The following is a 21,597-nucleotide window of genomic DNA, read 5'->3' on the forward strand; positions in this document are numbered from 1 at the left end:
CAGGTATAAACCATGCAGGTGACTTGACAGTCAAACAACCCCCAGGTATACCATGCAGGTGACTACACCCTGACAGAGAATTTCAGACCCAGGTATAAACCAGCAACATGAGTCAGTAGACCACCATCAGCAGGAAAAACATATACAATGACGTCACAGAGGTTTTATTGGATCAGACCTGGGTTCAGCACGTTTGCTGTCACAGCATATACATGATGTCACAGAGGAGTGTGGATCAGACCTGGGTTCAGCACGTTTGCTGTCACAGCATATACATGACGTCACAGAGAAGTATGGATCAGGCCTGGGTTCAAATACTACACTGAACCAGAATATAAATGCAACATGCAACAATTTCAAAGATTTTACTGAGTCACAGTTCATTTAAGGAAATCAGTCAATTGAAATATATTAATTAGGCCCTAATCTATGGATTTCACATGACTGGGAGTACAGATATTCATCTGTTGGTCACAGATACCTTTAAAAAACAAACAGGTAAGGCGTGGATCATAAAACCAGTCAGCATCTGGTGTGACCATCGTTTGCCTCATGCAGCGTGACACATCTCCTTCACATAGAGTTGATCAGGCTGTTGATCGTGGCCAGAGGAATGTTGTCCCGCTCCTCTTCCATGGCTGGGGGAAGTTGCTGGATATTGGCGGGAACTGGAACACGCTGTCGTACATGTTGATCCAGAACATCCCAAAGATGCTCAATGGGTGGTGAGATGTCTGGTGAGTATGCAGGCCATGGAAGAACTGGAACATTTTCAGCTTCCAGGAATTGTGTACAGATCCTTGTGACATGGGGCCGTGCATTATCACGCTGAAACATGAGGTGATGGTAGTGGATGAATGGCACAACAATGGACCTCAGAATCTCGTCACGGCATCTCTGTGCATTCAAATTACAATCAATAAATGCAATTGTGTTTGTTGTCCGTAGCTTAGGCCTGCCCATACCACAACACCACCAGCACCATGTGGCACTCTGTTCACAACATTGACAGCAAAGTGCTCACCCACACGAAGCCATACACACTGTCTGCTATCTGCCCGGTATAGTTGAAACCAGGATACATCTGTGAAGAGCACACTTCTCCATTGTGCTAGTGGCCATCGAAGGTGAGCATTTGCCCACTGAAGTGGGTTACGACGCCTAACTGCAGTCAGGTCAGGACCCTGGTGAGGACGACGAGCATACAGATGATCTACCCTGAGGCGGTTTCTGACAGTTTGTGCACAAATTATTTTTTTGTGCAAACCCAGTTTCATCAGCTGTCCAGTTGGCTGGTCTCAGACGATCCCACAGGTGAAGAAGCCGGATGTGGAGGTCCTGGGCTAACGTGGTTACACGTGGTCTGTGGTTGTGAGGCCGGTTGGACGGGAAGCCAAATTCTCTAAAATGGTGTTGGAGGCGGCTTATAGTAGAGAAATTAAAATTCAATTCTCTGACAACAGCTCTGGAGGACATTCCTGCAGTCAGCATGCCAATTGCACGCTCCCTCTAAACTTGAGACATCTGTGGCAAAACTGAACATTTTAGAGTGGCCTTTTATTGTCCCCAGCACAAGGTGTACCTGTGTAATGATCATGCTGTTTAATCAGCTTCTTGATATGCCACACCTGTCAGGTGGATGGATTATCTTGACAAAAGAGAAATGCTCACTGACTGGGATGGGAAAAAAATAGTGAACAAAATTTGAGAGAAATAAGCTTTTTGTTTTTTGAAATAAGCAAAGGATGAAATGATTGTAAAGATTCCAAATAGTATTTGAACCCAGGTCTGGTATAGATACATATATAAAAGGCCCTTTGGGGGGGAACATGGAGGAGGTAGAAGTATAGGGTCACAGACACCAGCAGAGCTGACGCTATGGCTGTGTTCCAAATGCCACCCTATTGCCTTTATAGTGCACTACCTTTGACCAGTACCCATAGGCCTCTGGTAAAAATGAGTGCACTATGTAGAGAATAGGGTGCCATTTGGGACGCAACCTATACATTATGGCACCTAACACGTTACCTGAACCCTATGCCCTGGCATAAGGCCTACATATCATTGACAAAACAAATGACATGAATAGTCTTAAAATGATCTATAAGCTAGTTGGCTAGTGGTAACTAGCTGACCTAGATAACAGTTTGGTGTCATGACAGTGTTAAGTCAGTTGTCATAAGCTGACATAACAGGTTATATATATATATATACAGTGCCTTGCGAAAGTATTCGGCCCCCTTGAACTTTGCAACCTTTTGCCACATTTCAGGCTTCAAACATAAAGATATAAAACTGTATTTTTTTGTGAAGAATCAACAACAAGTGGGACACAATCATGAAGTGGAACGACATTTATTGGATATTTCAAACTTTTTTAACAAATCAAAAACTGAAAAATTGGGCGTGCAAAATTATTCAGCCACCTTAAGTTAATACTTTGTAGCGCCACCTTTTACTGCGATTACAGCTGTAAGTCGCTTGGGGTATGTCTCCATCAGTTTTGCACATCGAGAGACTGAATTTTTCCCATTCCTCCTTGCAAAACAGCTCGAGCTCAGTGAGGTTGGATGGAGAGCATTTGTGAACAGCAGTTTTCAGTTCTTTCCACAGATTCTCGATTGGATTCAGGTCTGGACTTTGACTTGGCCATTCTAACACCTGGATATGTTTATTTTTGAACCATTCCATTGTAGATTTTGCTTTAAGATCATTATCTTGTTGGAAGACAAATCTCCGTACCAGTCTCAGGTCTTTTGCAGACTCCATCAGGGTTTCTTCCAGAATGGTCCTGTATTTGGCTCCATCCATCTTCCCATCAAATTTAACCATCTTCCCTGTCCCTGCTGAAAAGCAGGCCCAAACCATGATGCTGCCACCACCATGTTTGACAGTGGGGATGGTGTGTTCAGAGTGATGAGCTGTGTTGCTTTTACGCCAAACATAACGTTTTGCATTGTTGCCAAAAAGTTCAATTTTGGTTTCATCTGACCAGAGCACCTTCTTCCACATGTTTGGTGTGTCTCCCAGGTGGCTTGTGGCAAACTTTAAATAACACTTTTTATGGATATCTTTAAGAAATGGCTTTCTTCTTGCCACTCTTCCATAAAGGCCAGATTTGAGCAATATACGACTGATTGTTGTCCTATGGACAGAGTCTCCCACCTCAGCTGTAGATCTCTGCAGTTCATCCAGAGTGATCATGGGCCTCTTGGCTGCATCTCTGATCAGTCTTCTCCTTGTATGAGCTGAAAGTTTAGAGGGACGGCCAGGTCTTGGTAGATTTGCAGTGGTCTGATACTCCTTCCATTTCAATATTATCGCTTGCACAGTGCTCCTTGGGATGTTTAAAGCTTGGGAAATCTTTTTGTATCCAAATCCGGCTTTAAACTTCTTCAAAACAGTATCTCCGACCTGCCTGGTGTGTTCCTTGTTCTTCATGATGCTCTCTGCGCTTTTAACGGACCTCTGAGACTATCACAGTGCAGGTGCATTTATACGGAGACTTGATTACACACAGGTGGATTGTATTTATCATCATTAGTCATTTAGGTCAACATTGGATCATTCAGAGATCCTCGCTGAACTTCTGGAGAGAGTTTGCTGCACTGAAAGTAAAGGGGCTGAATAATTTTGCACGCCCAATTTTTCAGTTTTTTGATTTGTTAAAAAGTTTGAAATATCCAATAAATGTCAGTTCCACTTCATGATTGTGTCCCACTTGTTGTAGATTCTTCACAAAAAAAAATACAGTTTTATATCTTTATGTTTGAAGCCTGAAATGTGGCAAAAGGTCGCAAAGTTCAAGGGGGCCGAATACTTTTGCAAGGCACTGTATATTATGTCTGTTATAACAGGTTATATATATATATATTATGTCTGTTATAACAGGTTATATATATATATATTATGTCTGTTATAACAGGTTATATATATATATATATATTATGTCTGTTATAACAGGTTATATATATATATATTATGTCTGTTATAACAGGTTATATATATATATATTATGTCTGTTATAACAGGTTATATATATATATATTATGTCTGTTATAACAGGGCTACAATCTAATGAAGGATTTGATGGATTTCCAACCCCAACTCCAGTTTGCGTCATGTCAGTCGTCATAAGATAAGTCATAAGTCATTTGCAGTCACACGTGTTTATAACACCTGTTATGTCATTTGTAAGACACATACATTCCAGATGAATGTGGATGTGTCCCTTAAGATGTGGGAAATAGCAGCACGAGCAAACACACAAAAGGCAACGGACCGTGAGCAATACAGGAAACACAATAAATATGGAGTTCCACATGAATTAACACTTGATAAACTCAAAGGTTCAGCCGTGATGGTCCTTGACCTCTTGACCCCAATACGGTACATATAAATATTTATGTCACTTTCCTCAATTGAAACTTGATTTGTATAACACTCTCTCTCTATAATACAAACTTGACTTTTCTAAAATATGCCACGTTAAACAAGAACGTTTAAGAATGCACCCCAAATGACAACCCTATTCCTATATATATATATATATATATATATATAGTGCACTACTTTTGACCAGGGCCCATAGGGGTCTGGGTCAAAAATAGTGCACTATGTAGGGAATAGGGTGCCATTTGGGAAGCACAGTAAATGTAACTTCTGCAGTCACCTTGAAAAGTTGCCTTACGGTCTAAAATTCACAATTCTTCAGAAAACATCAATCAATTGTGATTCATACAGTAACACACATGCTGGTGTAGATGCTTTAGCTTCATAACTTAACATGGTACCTTCTCTATTATAATATTTATAAACCACAAACCGAGTGACGTGAACTAGCTCCTTCTGCCGTGAGCTATTTTCAGCCTTTTGTCGGTTCAAGTCATCAGCACTTTGTCGGTTCGATGCGTGTAAACATATTTCTCAGTCAGTAATAGTGGTCAATGGCACGACTTTGAAGGATGGACACTAGAAATACAAGATATGAAATCTCAGAACCCCCGGAATACCACGGGCTGCTGTCAATCATCCCCAAACCCAATAGAAACTCTGAAATATATAGAGAGCTCCCATTGGATCAGAGAAATGGATTGATCCCGGCTCAAGGAAGTTAAGAGACCTCAATATCTGTTTTTGGACACTTTGATTTCACATATGGAATAATACATTATAATACCAGCAGTAATAAAACACAATGAATGGACATGCAGGAGAGATGTCATTAAAACAGAACTGACTGGATACTCTTTGCTGTGGTACATGTCCAAGGGCTTTACCCAGCAGCCACCACTCTGTCCAGCAGCAGGGGGGTGATGGGAAGACAAAAGTCATTAAAAGCTGATGACCTTCTCAGGTAACACACACACACACACACACACACACACACACACACACACACACACACACACACACACACACACACACACACACACACACACACACACACACACACACACACACACACACACACACACACACTTTATTGTAGTATATTAATGTATTTTAGATGTGTGTGACTGTCCTTGTCTATCAGTGTACCAGTGTTTTGTTACTTGTCATGTTGTGTGTTTTTGGTGGACCCCAGGAAGAGTAGCTGCTGCTTCTGCAAAAGATAACAGGGATCCCAATAAACAAACACGATCACTGACAGAACAGTCAACCACGATGGGACAAGCCCCATGCAATCACCATCAGGACAATCAATCAAACTGCCCTTTTTACAAGGGGTATGCTGCAAGCACAGGCACACAACACACTCCAGAAATACAGCATTCCACCAATAACCAGAAGCCAAGGCTACTTCAGCAGCAAGCCAATACTGTGAGGTTAGATCACCTGGTAACCAATAGAGACAGGGTCACCACTTCCTGTCAAAACAGGCAACAGGAAGCAAAACCGAACAAAATACAGACATGAGACCAGAGCTCATATCCACAAATAACCTCAGAATTGGTAGGCTGGTCTAGGATCAGGTCCCCTCCTGTCCATGTAATCTTATTCATTATGATTTAAATGGCAAAACTGGTCCTAGATCAGCACTTCCACTCTGCTTTATGAATTCAGACTCAGAGGCCCCTGGAAATAGCGGAGGACAAAAATAAGTTTCGTTTTTTTTTGTCCGACATTGAGTTTAGCATTTCAGTTCATCAAAATGCACTTCTATCCATACTGTAGTGCAGATGGCATAGCTCCTCCCCCGTGGGTTCTACTGTCCACCTTCTGCTAGTCACTCATTGGTTGGTGGGCGTGCCATGATGAGGTTAGTCAGTTGTCTGGACAGAGCCGGGCCGAGCGCCTGGACAGAGCCGGGCCGAGCGCCTGGACAGAGCCGGGCCGAGCCCCTGGACAGAGCCGGGCCGAGCCCCTGGACAGAGCCGGGCCCGAGCCCCTGGACAGAGCCGGGCCGAGCCCCTGGACAGAGCAGGACCGAGCCCCTGGACAGAGCAGGACCGAGCGCCTGGACAGAGCCGGGCCGAGCCCCTGGACAGAGCAGGACCGAGCCCCTGGACAGAGCAGGACCGAGCGCCTGGACAGAGCCGGACCGAGCGCCTGGACAGAGCCGGGCCGAGCCCCTGGACAGAGCCGGTGTCACCACCAGTTGTAGAAGAACATCTACTGAACAGGAATTCCCATCATCAGAGAACATCCTTCAGTAAGACGTCTGTGAAACGGGACTCCTTGTCGTGGCCATTCTTTACCCACACACCAGTAGCTAGGAAGAGCTCTATCTAGTAACACCACAATACCAAAAACATTCTAATTGTTTTTTTGTTTTTTACACACAGTTCCCTCAAAAAATATGAAATATATAGTATAATATATCTCTCTATCATTTGTGTAAATACAGTCAACATATACCGTAGAAGAGGTTATTCATAAAACCGCAACAGCAACTCTAAATATAAACCTCCAATCAATGCATTGTTATGTTGACAACAGGTGGTGTGGTACAAGTTAAACATGCCTAAGGCCTATAATAACCTGTACTGTGTACAGTGTGTTCTGGAGCAGATCATACACAGTGATCAGGAACCCTATTATCAAGCGCCTCAGAGTAAGGGTGTTGATCTAGGATCAGTTTAGCCGTTTGCATCATAATAAATCATTATTATGGACAGGGAGGACCTGACCCTAGATCAGCACTTCTACTCTACAGTGTTTCTCAACCTCAGTTCTCTGGGTCCACCAGCCGTTTGACTGATGTCTGATTCACACTATAGCAACGACCTGAACTGTACTGGCTCTGATATTTTATCTTCACATGAACCTTTCCAACATGGTTTCAGCAGCTATGGTGGACGTGTCACCAGGCCAGTCCAGTACAGCTTGGCCCGGCCCGGCACTGTGAATCAGACAATACTCCCAGCAAGCACATAACGTTCTGAGAACAATATGTTTCTTAGAGCTTAGTGAGGGTGTGGTTGTTCTGTGGTTATTTACCATACAACATTCCCACAACTTCCTGGGAATGGTGCAGGATAGTTGTTTGGCTTTGGAACATTCTCAGCACATTTAATGAACTTGACAACAACAAAAATGTATTTTGGTATTTCATTACGTTAAGTATTTCAACGTTTCATATAAGTTCAAATACTGCTACATTTCATTTCAATGTTGGTAATGTTCTCCAACTGGTTTGACATTGGGAACGTTCTCACATAGTTCAGAGACGTACGACGTGACAATTCATCTTGTTCCTGGAACTTCTCTTCTCAGTTTTACTGGTCAGGAAACTATGGCTTCCTTCCCACAACCAATGTGAAACCAAAAACATACGTTCCTACAACTTCAAAGGAACCAAATGTGCTAGCTGGGCTGTATGTAATAGAATAGGCTGTAAAACAACTGGGTTGAGAAACATTGCCTGCAGGGCAGATTCAGGCGGTTGAAACATTCAAAGCATTGCAGCATGAAAGACGACAACATAAAAGAGCAGCCACAACTCTCTAATGGAATAGCGAACGCTATCCTTTCTATGAAGTAGATTTCTACCTGCAAGATTTGGAATGAATCGCCCCACCTAGTAGTCCTTCACCCATAGACTCTGGTTCTCAGGGTTGGCTAGTTGGCAAGCAGGAGGGGGTGTGATTGTGCGTGTCGGTGTGGGTCTGTCTGCAAGATGAACTCTGGAAAACCAGCACTTTCTCCCTTAAAGCACAGTGTCCCCCGACACAGACATCCCGAGACTAGGAAGCCCCCCCCCTGGATAGACGTCTCAGGTCCTCAGCTTGAGGATGACGATGGCCAGGATGACGAAGAAAGTGTTCCAGCCCAGGGTGACAGCGAAGCCTCGCCACACCATCATCCTGGAGAGACCCCAGCCTGAGGGAGAGACGTCATCACATCATGTGTGTGTTGTGTCAGTTTGACATGGAAGCTCAGGTCCTACTGTGACGTGAAGAGCAGGCAGGCAGGCAGGCAGGCAGGCAGGCAGGCAGGCAGGCAGGCAGACCAGGATATCTGTCCTCCAGTAGAAGCCCATGACTAAGTCACGTGTGTCTGTCTCACTACTGCATTGTGAATCATTTAGAACACTGTGTGACTACTGGCATTGTGAATCATTTAGAACACTGTGTGACTACTGGCATTGTGAATCATTTAGAACACTGTGTGACTACTGGCATTGTGAATCATTTAGAACACTGTGTGACTACTGGCATTGTGAATCATTTAGAACACTGTGTGACTACTGGCATTGTGAATCATTTAGAACACTGTGTGACTACTGGCATTGTGAATCATTTAGAACACTGTGTGACTACTGGCATTGTGAATCATTTAGAACACTGTGTGACTACTGGCATTGTGAATCATTTAGAACACTGTGTGACTACTGGCATTGTGAATCATTTAGAACACTGTGTGACTACTGGCATTGTGAATCATTTAGAACACTGTGTGACTACTGCATTGTGAATCATTTAGAACACTGTGTGACTACTGGCATTGTGAATCATTTAGAACACTGTGTGACTACTGGCATTGTGAATCATTTAGAACACTGTGTGACTACTGCATTGTGAATCATTTAGAACACTGTGAGACTACTGCATTGTGAATCATTTAGAACACTGTGAGACTACTGCATTGTGAATAATTTAGAACACTGTGTGACTACTGGCATTGTGAATCATTTAGAACACTGTGTGACTACTGGCATTGTGAATCATTTAGAACACTGTGTGACTACTGCATTGTGAATAATTTAGAACACTGTGTGACTACTGCATTGTGAATCATTTAGAACACTGTGTGACTACTGCATTGTGAATAATTTAGAACACTGTGAGACTACTGCATTGTGAATAATTTAGAACACTGTGAGACTACTGCATTGTGAATAATTTAGAACACTGTGTGACTACTGCATTGTGAATCATTTAGAACACTGTGTGACTACTGCATTGTGAATAATTTAGAACACTGTGTGACTACTGCATTGTGAATCATTTAGAACACTGTGTGACTACTGCATTGTGAATCATTTAGAACACTGTGTGACTACTGCATTGTGAATCATTTAGAACACTGTGTGACTACTGCATTGTGAATAATTTAGAACACTGTGTGACTACTGCATTGTGAATAATTTAGAACACTGTGTGACTACTGCATTGTGAATCATTTAGAACACTGTGTGACTACTGCATTGTGAATCATTTAGAACACTGTGTGACTACTGCATTGTGAATCATTTAGAACACTGTGTGACTACTGCATTGTGAATCATTTAGAACACTGTGTGACTACTGCATTGTGAATCATTTAGAACACTGTGTGACTACTGCATTGTGAATAATTTAGAACACTGTGAGACTACTGCATTGTGAATAATTTAGAACACTGTGAGACTACTGCATTGTGAATAATTTAGAACACTGTGTGACTACTGCATTGTGAATCATTTAGAACACTGTGTGACTACTGCATTGTGAATCATTTAGAACACTGTGTGACTACTGGCATTGTGAATCATTTAGAACACTGTGTGACTACTGGCATTGTGAATCATTTAGAACCCTGTGTGACTACTGCATTGTGAATAATTTAGAACACTGTGTGACTACTGCATTGTGAATCATTTAGAACACTGTGTGACTACTGCATTGTGAATCATTTAGAACACTGTGTGACTACTGGCATTGTGAATCATTTAGAACACTGTGTGACTACTGCATTGTGAATCATTTAGAACACTGTGTGACTACTGGCATTGTGAATCATTTAGAACACTGTGTGACTACTGCATTGTGAATCATTTAGAACACTGTGTGACTACTGCATTGTGAATCATTTAGAACACTGTGTGACTACTGGCATTGTGAATCATTTAGAACACTGTGTGACTACTGCATTGTGAATCATTTAGAACACTGTGTGACTACTGCATTGTGAATCATTTAGAACACTGTGTGACTACTGGCATTGTGAATCATTTAGAACACTGTGTGACTACTGGCATTGTGAATCATTTAGAACACTGTGTGACTCCTGCATTGTGAATAATTTAGAACACTGTGAGACTACTGCATTGTGAATAATTTAGAACACTGTGTGACTACTGCATTGTGAATCATTTAGAACACTGTGTGACTACTGGCATTGTGAATAATTTAGAACACTGTGTGACTCCTGCATTGTGAATAATTTAGAACACTGTGTGACTACTGCATTGTGAATAATTTAGAACACTGTGTGACTACTGCATTGTGAATCATTTAGAACACTGTGTGACTACTGCATTGTGAATAATTTAGAACACTGTGTGACTACTGCATTGTGAATCATTTAGAACACTGTGTGACTACTGCATTGTGAATCATTTAGAACACCGTGTGACTACTGGCATTGTGAATCATTTAGAACAGTTCACTGCTGATTCCGGACAAATCAGGTGTCTAAAGTCTCAGGTAACACATGTTTGTGTGTGTGTGTGTGTGTGTGTGTTAAGGGCTGACTCGGTGCAGACAGGATATAAGCTTCAATGTACTGTGTTGTGTAGCTAATTGCTATTGGATAACGTGTGTGTGTGTGTGTGTGTGTGTGTGTGTGTGTGTGTGTGTGTGTGTGTGTGTGTGTGTGTGTGTGTGTGTGTGTGTGTGTGTGTGTGTGTGTGTGTGTGTGTTACCTCTGTACATGATGCATCGTAGGGCTTCAGAAGCGTAGGTCTGGGGCAGGGCCAGACTGATGTAACGTAGTGGATAGGGGATGCACTCCACAGGCCAGATTATACCTGTAGAGAGAGGAGGAAAGAGACTGTCTTAGAGAAAGAGAGAGACTTAGAGAAAGACTTAGAGAAAGAGAGAGACTTAGAGAAAGAGAGAGAGACTTAGAGAAAGAGAGAGAGACTTAGAGAAAGAGAGAGAGACTTAGAGAAAGAGACTTAGAGAAAGAGAGAGACTTAGAGAAAGAGAGAGACTTAGAGAAAGAAAGAGACTTAGAGAAAGAAAGAGAGACTCAGAGAAAGAGAGAGAGACTCAGAGAAAGAGAGAGAGACTCAGAGAAAGAAGAGAGACTTAGAGAAAGAGAGAGAGACTTAGAGAAAAGAGAGACTTAGAGAAAGAGTTGAAAGAACTGAACTAGAATTTAACTGAATAACATTTTATTAAACTTCATTGTGAGAACATGTAAGAGCTAATATTGTAGATTTACAAAGTGACCCCCCCCATAAAATACTACTGAGGTCTGTGTGTGTGTGTGTGTGTGTGTGTGTGTGTGTGTGTGTGTGTGTGTGTGTGTGTGTGTGTGTGTGTGTGTGTGTGTGTGTGTGTGTGTGTGTGTGTGTGTGTGTGTGTGTGTGTGTGTGTGTGTAAGACCTGGGTTCAAATAATATTAAGGGTATGTGAATTACTTTCAAAGACATTTAGAATAATTGAGATATTTTGTAATTGATAAGACAATTAGCTGAAAATACTCAAACACTCCCATGCATTTAACCGAGGCATATGGAAATCGTTTTTGAAAAAACTTGCAAATAGTAGACTATTTATAGGAAATCATTCGAAAACACTTTCAAATACTTTCAACAGAAAGTGATTCAGGCAACGTTATTAAATACACAGAAAATAAGTATTTAAATAACAAATACACATGTATTTGAACCCAGGTTTGGTGTGTGTGACGTACCACTGACGATGAGGTTGAGGTAAAAGACAGTGTGTGAGTGTGTGTGTGTGTGTGTGTGTGTGTGTGTGTGTGTGTGTGTGTACCACTGTGAGGTTGTAAAAGACAGTGTGTGTGTGTGACGTACCACTGACGATGAGGTTGAGGTAAAAGACAGTGTGTGAGTGTGTGTGTGTGACGTACCACTGACGATGAGGTTGAGGTAAAAGACAGTGTGTGAGTGTGTGTGTGTGACGTACCACTGACGATGAGGTTGAGGTAAAAGACAGTGTGTGAGTGTGTGTGTGTGACGTACCACTGACGATGAGGTTGAGGTAAAAGACAGTGTGTGAGTGTGTGTGTGTGAAGTACCACTGATGATGAGGTTGAGGTAAAAGACAGTGTGTGTGTGTGTGTGTGTGTGAAGTACCACTGATGATGAGGTTGAGGTAAAAGACAGTGTGTGAGTGTGTGTGTGTGACGTACCACTGACGATGAGGTTGAGGTAAAAGACAGTGTGTGAGTGTGTGTGTGGGACGTACCACTGATGATGAGGTTGAGGTAAAAGACAGTGAGTGTGGGACGTACCACTGACGATGAGGTTGGGGTAGAAGATACCAAGGGCAGCCTGGTTGGCGTTCTGTTCGTCATCGATGGCGGATGAGATGACCAGACCAAAGGAGATGCCAGTCACACCCTGCAGCCCAATCAGAGCTATAACCAACACCAGGCTCCCCTCATTAGGGATCTGGAGGGAGGGAGAGAGGCAGAGGGAGGGGGAGGGGGGAGGCGGAGGAGGGGTGGGGAGGCAGATGGGTTGGGGGAGAGGCAGAGGAGGGGAGAGGCAGAGGTTGGGGAGAAGGACAGGAGGGTGGGGGGAGAGGCAGAGGAGGGAGGGGAGAGGCAGATGAGCCTGGGGAGGGAGGGTGGAGAGGTGGAGGAGATGCCAGGGAAAGATGGGTGGGATGGAGGGAGGTGGAGGGGGGGGGGAGGAGAGAGAGAGAGAGAGAGAGAGAGAGAGAGAGAATTAGAGAGAGAGAGAGAATATGTTGGATGGGAGGAGACAGTAAAAAGTGAGAAAGACAGAAAAGGAGGGAAGGTAACAAGAGAGAGGAAGGTGAAAGAGCATGTTATTCAATGATATAGTGTCTGTTACATTGTCACAATACAGAGACCTGTGTGTGTGTGTGCGTGCGTGTGTGTGTGCATGTGGATGTGAGTGTGTGTGTGTCTATGTCTCCACTGACAAGGTGTAAAAATAGACTGCAGGGAGAAAGCACATGGCTGCTCGGTTGCCACAGCAATCAAAGGCTGTTGTCGTGGTGATTCAGTAGTGATCCTTGGAGATGATGGACTCAGGTACTGGTAAGAATAGAAATATATACTCCAGACACCTCTTTGGACTATGTGGCGGCAGGGTAGCCAAGTTAGGGAGAGGCGGGACGCAAATGTCTCAACTGGCCAATGGCAGAGCGCCAGATTCAAATAAAATACTATAAAATTCAAACGTTCATTAAATCTCACATGTAAGATACTCAATTAAAGCTACACTCGTTGTGAATCCAGCCAACATGTCAGATTTTTAAAATGTTTTTCGGCGAAAGCATAAGAAGCTATTATCTGATAGCCTGCACCATCTGTAATCAAAGGAGTTAGCATATTACAACCCTGCAGGCGCTACACAAAACGCTGAAATAAAACATAAAACATGCATTACCTTTGACAAGCTTATTTTGTTGGCACTCCAATATGTCCCATAAACATCACAATTGGTCCTTGTGTTCGATTAATTCCGTCCATATATAATAATATATAATATATAAATAATAATATAATAATATATATCCAATATCCATATATATCCAAAATGTCCATTTATAAAGCGCGTTTGATCCAGAAAAAAACAGCTTACAAAAAAACGCAACGTCACTACAAAATATTTCAAAAGTTGCCTATAAACTTGGCCAAAATATTTCAAACTACTTTTGTAATACAACTTTAGGTATTTTTAAACGTTAATAATCGATCAAATTGTAGACGGGTCAATCTGTGTTCAATACAGGAAGACAACAAACCAGCGCTACTTTTCAAGTCTTGCGCAACTCTCAACAGTGTTACCCAGTTCCTAGTTAGCCTACTTCTTCATTGCACAAAGGAACAACCTCAACCAAATTCCAAAGACTGGTGACATCCAGTGGAAGCGGTAGGAACTGAAAACAGGTTCCTAAGAAATATCCCTGGGCAATTACAACTCAGGGAACAGAGAGAGAAAAATAAATCTGAACAGAACAAAAATACTCACAGACATCATTCAAACAGTTTTAGAAACTTCAGAGTGTTTTCTATCCAAATCTATATACTATGCATATCTGATATTCTTGGCATGAGTAGCAGGAAGTTGAAATTGGGCACGCTATTTATCCAAAACTGAAAATTCTGCCCCCTAGCCCCAAGAGGCTTTAGAGCGTTGGACTAGTAACCGCAAGGTTGCAAGTTCAAATCCCCGAGCTGACAAGGTACAAATCTGTCGTTCTGCCCCTGAACAGGCAGTTAACCCACTAGGCCGTCATTGAAAATAAGAATTTGTTCTTAATAACCTCTTAAGGATCAATGTCACGCTTCTCCTTTATAGCATGAGAGATACTTTATTTATTTTATAAAACGTTGCTATAATTTATAGCTTTTAAATAGGCACATTATTTTCTCCTCTACCTTGGATTTTCTTTTTTTTTTTACCATAAATCTCAATATAATCTGGCAGCGTAATTACATTTAAAAACGTTTCTTCAACACTGTGTTAGAAAAATGAAAGTAAAAGAATGTGAAAGATTTGAACCCAGGTCTGGAAAGGTCAACCTGAGGTCAACGGATGAATAGAAACGTCAGACTCCATTGATTGTCGATAGGCACGTGGATGGAACTGTTGTTGGGTGACATTTAGCATTAATTGTTTGGTGTGTGAGACATTTAATTTTTTAAACTAGGCAAGTCAGTTATATTCTTCAAAAAAACATGGGTGTATCATTCATTTTTAAATAAAACACATGGATGTGGAAAACACAGAATGTCCCTTCAACATTTTACTAATTAAACTTGACCTGCTTCCCCTTCTTCTGAACTATTTCTCAATTTACAGTATCAGTGCAGTAATGCCACCAAGCGGCCACTAGATGGAGGTGTAGGACCACTACATAAGGTAATGCAGGGTACCGTACCGTGTGGTATTGAAGTAGGCAAGCCAGAACTCGGGTTCTGCAGCCACAGAGGAGCTTTTGAAGTCAACTCTGCATTACAAGTCAACATCTCTGCCTGACTATCCCCCATATTCCCTAACACTCCACCATATATACATCTCCACAGTCACACCGTGCTGCTCAGTGTGTTTACAACACCATATATACATCTCCACAGTCACACCGTGCTGCTCAGTGTGTTTACAACACCATATATACATCTCCACAGTCACACCGTGCTGCTCAGTGTGTGTACAACACAATATATACATCTCCACAGTCACACCGTGCTGCTCAGTGTGTGTACAACACAATATATACATCTCCACAGTCACACCGTGCTGCTCAGTGTGTGTACAACACCATATATACATCTCCACAGTCACACCGTGCTGCTCAGTGTGTGTACAACACCATATATACATCTCCACAGTCACACCGTGCTGCTCAGTGTGTTTACAACACAATATATACATCTCCACAGTCACACCGTGCTGCTCAGTGTGTGTACAACACCATATATACATCTCCACAGTCACACCGTGCTGCTCAGTGTGTGTACAACACCATATATACATCTCCACAGTCACACTGTGCTGCTCAGTGTGTGTACAACACAATATATACATCTCCACAGTCACACCGTGCTGTTCAGTGTGTGTAGAACACAATATATACATCTCCACAGTCACACCGTGCTGCTCAGTGTGTTTACAACACAATATATACATCTCCACAGTCACACCGTGCTGCTCAGTGTGTTTACAACACAATATATACATCTCCACAGTCACACCGTGCTGCTCAGTGTGTGTACAACACCATATATACATCTCCAACAGTCACACCGTGCTGCTCAGTGTGTTTACAACACCATATATACATCTCCACAGTCACACCTGCTGCTCAGTGTGTTTACAACACCATATATACATCTCCACAGTCACACCGTGCTGCTCAGTGTGTTTACAACACCATATATACATCTCCACAGTCACACTGTGCTGCTCAGTGTGTTTACAACACCATATATACATCTCCACAGTCACACCGTGCTGCTCAGTGTGTGTACAACACCATATATACATCTCCACAGTCACACCGTGCTGCTCAGTGTGTCTCCACAGTACAACACCATATATACATCTCCACAGTCACACCGTGCTGCTCAGTGTGTGTACAACACAATATATACATCTCCACAGTCACACCTTGCTGCTCAGTGTGTGTACAACACAATATATACATCTCCACAGTCACACCGTGCTGCTCAGTGTGTGTACAACAACCATATATACATCTCCACAGTCACACCGTGCTGCTCAGTGTGTGTACAACACAATATATACATCTCCACAGTCACACCTTGCTGCTCAGTGTGTGTACAACACAATATATACATCTCCACAGTCACACTGTGCTGCTCAGTGTGTGTACAACACCATATATACATCTCCACAGTCACACCGTGCTGCTCAGTGTGTTTACAACACAATATATACATCTCCACAGTCACACCGTGCTGCTCAGTGTGTTTACAACACAATATATACATCTCCACAGTCACACCGTGCTGCTCAGTGTGTTTACAACACAATATATACATCTCCACAGTCACACCGTGCTGCTCAGTGTGTTTACAACACCATATATACATCTCCACAGTCACACCGTGCTGCTCAGTGTGTGTACAACACAATATATACATCTCCACAGTCACACCGTGCTGCTCAGTGTGTGTACAACACAATATATACATCTCCACAGTCACACCGTGCTGCTCAGTGTGTTTACAACACAATATATACATCTCCACAGTCACACCGTGCTGCTCAGTGTGTTTACAACACAATATATACATCTCCACAGTCACACCGTGCTGCTCAGTGTGTGTACAACACAATATATACATCTCCACAGTCACACCGTGCTGCTCAGTGTGTTTACAACACCATATATACATCTCCACAGTCACACCGTGCTGCTCAGTGTGTTTACAACACCATATATACATCTCCACAGTCACACCGTGCTGCCAGTGTGTTTACAACACAATATATACATCTCCACAGTGCTCAGTGTGTGTACAACACAATATATACATCTCCACAGTCACACCGTGCTGCTCAGTGTGTTTACAACACCATATATACATCTCCACAGTCACACCGTGCTGCTCAGTGTGTGTACAACACCATATATACATCTCCACAGTCACACCGTGCTGCTCAGTGTGTGTACAACACCATATATACATCTCCACAGTCACACCGTGTACAACAACCTGCTCAGTGTGTGTTACAACACCATATATACATCTCCACAGTCACACCGTGCTGCTCAGTGTGTTTACAACACCATATATACATCTCCACAGTCACACCGTGCTGCTCAGTGTGTGTACAACACAATATATACATCTCCACAGTCACACTGTGCTGCTCAGTGTGTGTACAACACAATATATACATCTCCACAGTCACACCGTGCTGCTCAGTGTGTGTACAACACCATATATACATCTCCACAGTCACACCGTGCTGCTCAGTGTGTTTACAACACATATATACATCTCCACAGTCACACCGTGCTGCTCAGTGTGTTTACAACACCATATATACATCTCCACAGTCACACCGTGCTGCTCAGTGTGTTTACAACACAATATATACATCTCCACAGTCACACCGTGCTGCTCAGTGTGTGTACAACACCATATATACATCTCCACAGTCACACCGTGCTGCTCAGTGTGTTACAACACCATATATACATCTCCACAGTCACACCGTGCTGCTCAGTGTGTGTACAACACCATATATACATCTCCACAGTCACACCGTCACACCGTGCTCAGTGTGTGTACAACACAATATATACATCTCCACAGTCACACCGTGCTGCTCAGTGTGTTTACAACACAATATATACATCTCCACAGTCACACCGTGCTGCTCAGTGTGTGTACAACACCATATATACATCTCCACAGTCACACCGTGCTGCTCAGTGTGTGTACAACACAATATATACATCTCCACAGTCACACCGTGCTGCTCAGTGTGTTTACAACACAATATATACATCTCCACAGTCACACCGTACATCTGTCACACCTCAGTGTGTGTACAACACAATATATACATCTCCACAGTCACACCGTGCTGCTCAGTGTGTGTACAACACAATATATACATCTCCACAGTCACACCGTGCTGCTCAGTGTGTTTACAACACAATATATACATCTCCACAGTCACACCGTGCTGCTCAGTGTGTGTACAACACAATATATACATCTCCACAGTCTCCAGTGTGTTTACAACACCATATATACATCTCCACAGTCACACCGTGCTGCTCAGTGTGTTTACAACACCATATATACATCTCCACAGTCACACCGTGCTGCTCAGTGTGTTTACAACACCATATATACATCTCCACAGTCACACCGTGCTGCTCAGTGTGTTTACAACACCATATATACATCTCCACAGTCACACCGTGCTGCTCAGTGTGTTTACAACACCATATATACATCTCCACAGTCACACCGTGCTGCTCAGTGTGTTTACAACACCATATATACATCTCCACAGTCACACCGTGCTGCTCAGTGTGTGTACAACACCATATATACATCTCCACAGTCACACCCTGCTGCTCAGTGTGTGTACAACACCATATATACATCTCCACAGTCACACCGTGCTGCTCAGTGTGTTTACAACACCATATATACATCTCCACAGTCACACCCTGCTGCTCAGTGTGTGTACAACACCATATATACATCTCCACAGTCACACCGTGCTGCTCAGTGTGTTTACAACACAATATATACATCTCCACAGTCACACCCTGCTGCTCAGTGTGTTTACAACACCATATATACATCTCCACAGTCACACCGTGCTGCTCAGTGTGTTTACAACACCATATATACATCTCCACAGTCACACCGTGCTGCTCAGTGTGTTTACAACACCATATATACATCTCCACAGTCACACCGTGCTGCTCAGTGTGTTTACAACACAATATATACATCTCCACAGTCACACCGTGCTGCTCAGTGTGTTTACAACACAATATATACATCTCCACAGTCACACCGTGCTGCTCAGTGTGTTTACAACACAATATATACATCTCCACAGTCACACCGTGCTGCTCAGTGTGTTTACAACACCATATATACATCTCCACAGTCACACCGTGCTGCTCAGTGTGTGTACAACACCATATATACATCTCCACAGTCACACCGTGCTGCTCAGTGTGTTTACAACACAATATATACATCTCCACAGTCACACCGTGCTGCTCAGTGTGTTTACAACACAATATATACATCTCCACAGTCACACCGTGCTGCTCAGTGTGTGTACAACACAATATATACATCTCCACAGTCACACCGTGCTGCTCAGTGTGTGTACAACACAATATATACATCTCCACAGTCACACCGTGCTGCTCAGTGTGTTTACAACACCATATATACATCTCCACAGTCACACCGTGCTGCTCAGTGTGTTTACAACACAATATATACATCTCCACAGTCACACCGTGCTGCTCAGTGTGTTTACAACACAATATATACATCTCCACAGTCACACCGTGCTGCTCAGTGTGTGTACAACACAATATATACATCTCCACAGTCACACCGTGCTGCTCAGTGTGTTTACAACACCATATATACATCTCCACAGTCACACCGTGCTGCTCAGTGTGTGTACAACACCATATATACATCTCCACAGTCACACCGTGCTGCTCAGTGTGTGTACAACACCATATATACATCTCCACAGTCACACCGTGCTGCTCAGTGTGTGTACAACACCATATATACATCTCCACAGTCACACCGTGCTGCTCAGTGTGTTTACAACACAATATATACATCTCCACAGTCACACCGTGCTGCTCAGTGTGTGTACAACACCATATATACATCTCCACAGTCACACCGTGCTGCTCAGTGTGTGTACAACACAATATATACATCTCCACAGTCACACCGTGCTGCTCAGTGTGTGTACAACACCATATATACATCTCCACAGTCACACCGTGCTGCTCAGTGTGTTTACAACACCATATATACATCTCCACAGTCACACCGTGCTGCTCAGTGTGTTTACAACACAATATATACATCTCCACAGTCACACCGTGCTGCTCAGTGTGTGTACAACACAATATATACATCTCCACAGTCACACCGTGCTGCTCAGTGTGTGTACAACACAATATATACATCTCCACAGTCACACCGTGCTGCTCAGTGTGTGTACAACACAATATATACATCTCCACAGTCACACCGTGCTGCTCAGTGTGTTTACAACACAATATATACATCTCCACAGTCACACCGTGCTGCTCAGTGTGTGTACAACACCATATATACATCTCCACAGTCACACCGTGCTGCTCAGTGTGTGTACAACACAATATATACATCTCCACAGTCACACCGTGCTGCTCAGTGTGTGTACAACACCATATATACATCTCCACAGTCACACCGTGCTGCTCAGTGTGTGTACAACACAATATATACATCTCCACAGTCACACCGTGCTGCTCAGTGTGTGTACAACACAATATATACATCTCCACAGTCACACCGTGCTGCTCAGTGTGTGTACAACACAATATATACATCTCCACAGTCACACCGTGCTGCTCAGTGTGTGTACAACACAATATATACATCTCCACAGTCACACCGTGCTGCTCAGTGTGTGTACAACACCATATATACATCTCCACAGTCACACCGTGCTGCTCAGTGTGTTTACAACACAATATATACATCTCCACAGTCACACCGTGCTGCTCAGTGTGTGTACAACACAATATATACATCTCCACAGTCACACCGTGCTGCTCAGTGTGTTTACAACACAATATATACATCTCCACAGTCACACCGTGCTGCTCAGTGTGTGTACAACACCATATATACATCTCCACAGTCACACCGTGCTGCTCAGTGTGTTTACAACACAATATATACATCTCCACAGTCACACCGTGCTGCTCAGTGTGTGTACAACACAATATATACATCTCCACAGTCACACCCGCTCAGTGTGCTGCTACATCAGTGTGTTGCTCAGTGTACAACACCATATATACATCTCCACAGTCACACCGTGCTGCTCAGTGTGTTTACAACACCATATATACATCTCCACAGTCACACCGTGCTGCTCAGTGTGTTTACAACACCATA

General features: G+C 43.0%; 1 protein-coding gene and 1 long non-coding RNA gene across 3 annotated transcripts in view; one reads left to right on the top strand and one right to left on the bottom strand.

Annotated features, from left to right (window-relative positions):
- Positions 1-7,521: 7,521 nt before the first annotated feature.
- abch1 (ATP-binding cassette, sub-family H, member 1) overlaps positions 7,522-21,597 on the bottom strand; it is a gene marked incomplete at its 5' end in the record, with an annotated part of 65,037 nt that continues 50,961 nt past the window's right edge. Inside the window, 3 exons of the mRNA XM_052502369.1 lie at positions 7,522-8,325; positions 11,132-11,236; positions 12,694-12,853. Of these exons, the coding sequence (XP_052358329.1) occupies positions 8,219-8,325; positions 11,132-11,236; positions 12,694-12,853 (372 nt within the window). The remainder of the gene's footprint in view (positions 8,326-11,131; positions 11,237-12,693; positions 12,854-21,597) is intronic.
- LOC127919027 (uncharacterized) lies at positions 11,733-12,660 on the top strand. Of its 2 annotated transcripts, none has more exons than XR_008101690.1 (3): positions 11,733-12,142; positions 12,267-12,434; positions 12,549-12,660. It is a non-coding gene; the product is annotated as an uncharacterized LOC127919027 (long non-coding RNA). The 2 variants fall into 2 exon arrangements; XR_008101691.1 differs by having other exon boundaries at positions 12,323-12,434.

Source organism: Oncorhynchus keta, unplaced genomic scaffold (genome assembly GCF_023373465.1).
Source record: "Oncorhynchus keta strain PuntledgeMale-10-30-2019 unplaced genomic scaffold, Oket_V2 Un_contig_15569_pilon_pilon, whole genome shotgun sequence".
NCBI lineage: Eukaryota > Metazoa > Chordata > Actinopteri > Salmoniformes > Salmonidae > Oncorhynchus > Oncorhynchus keta.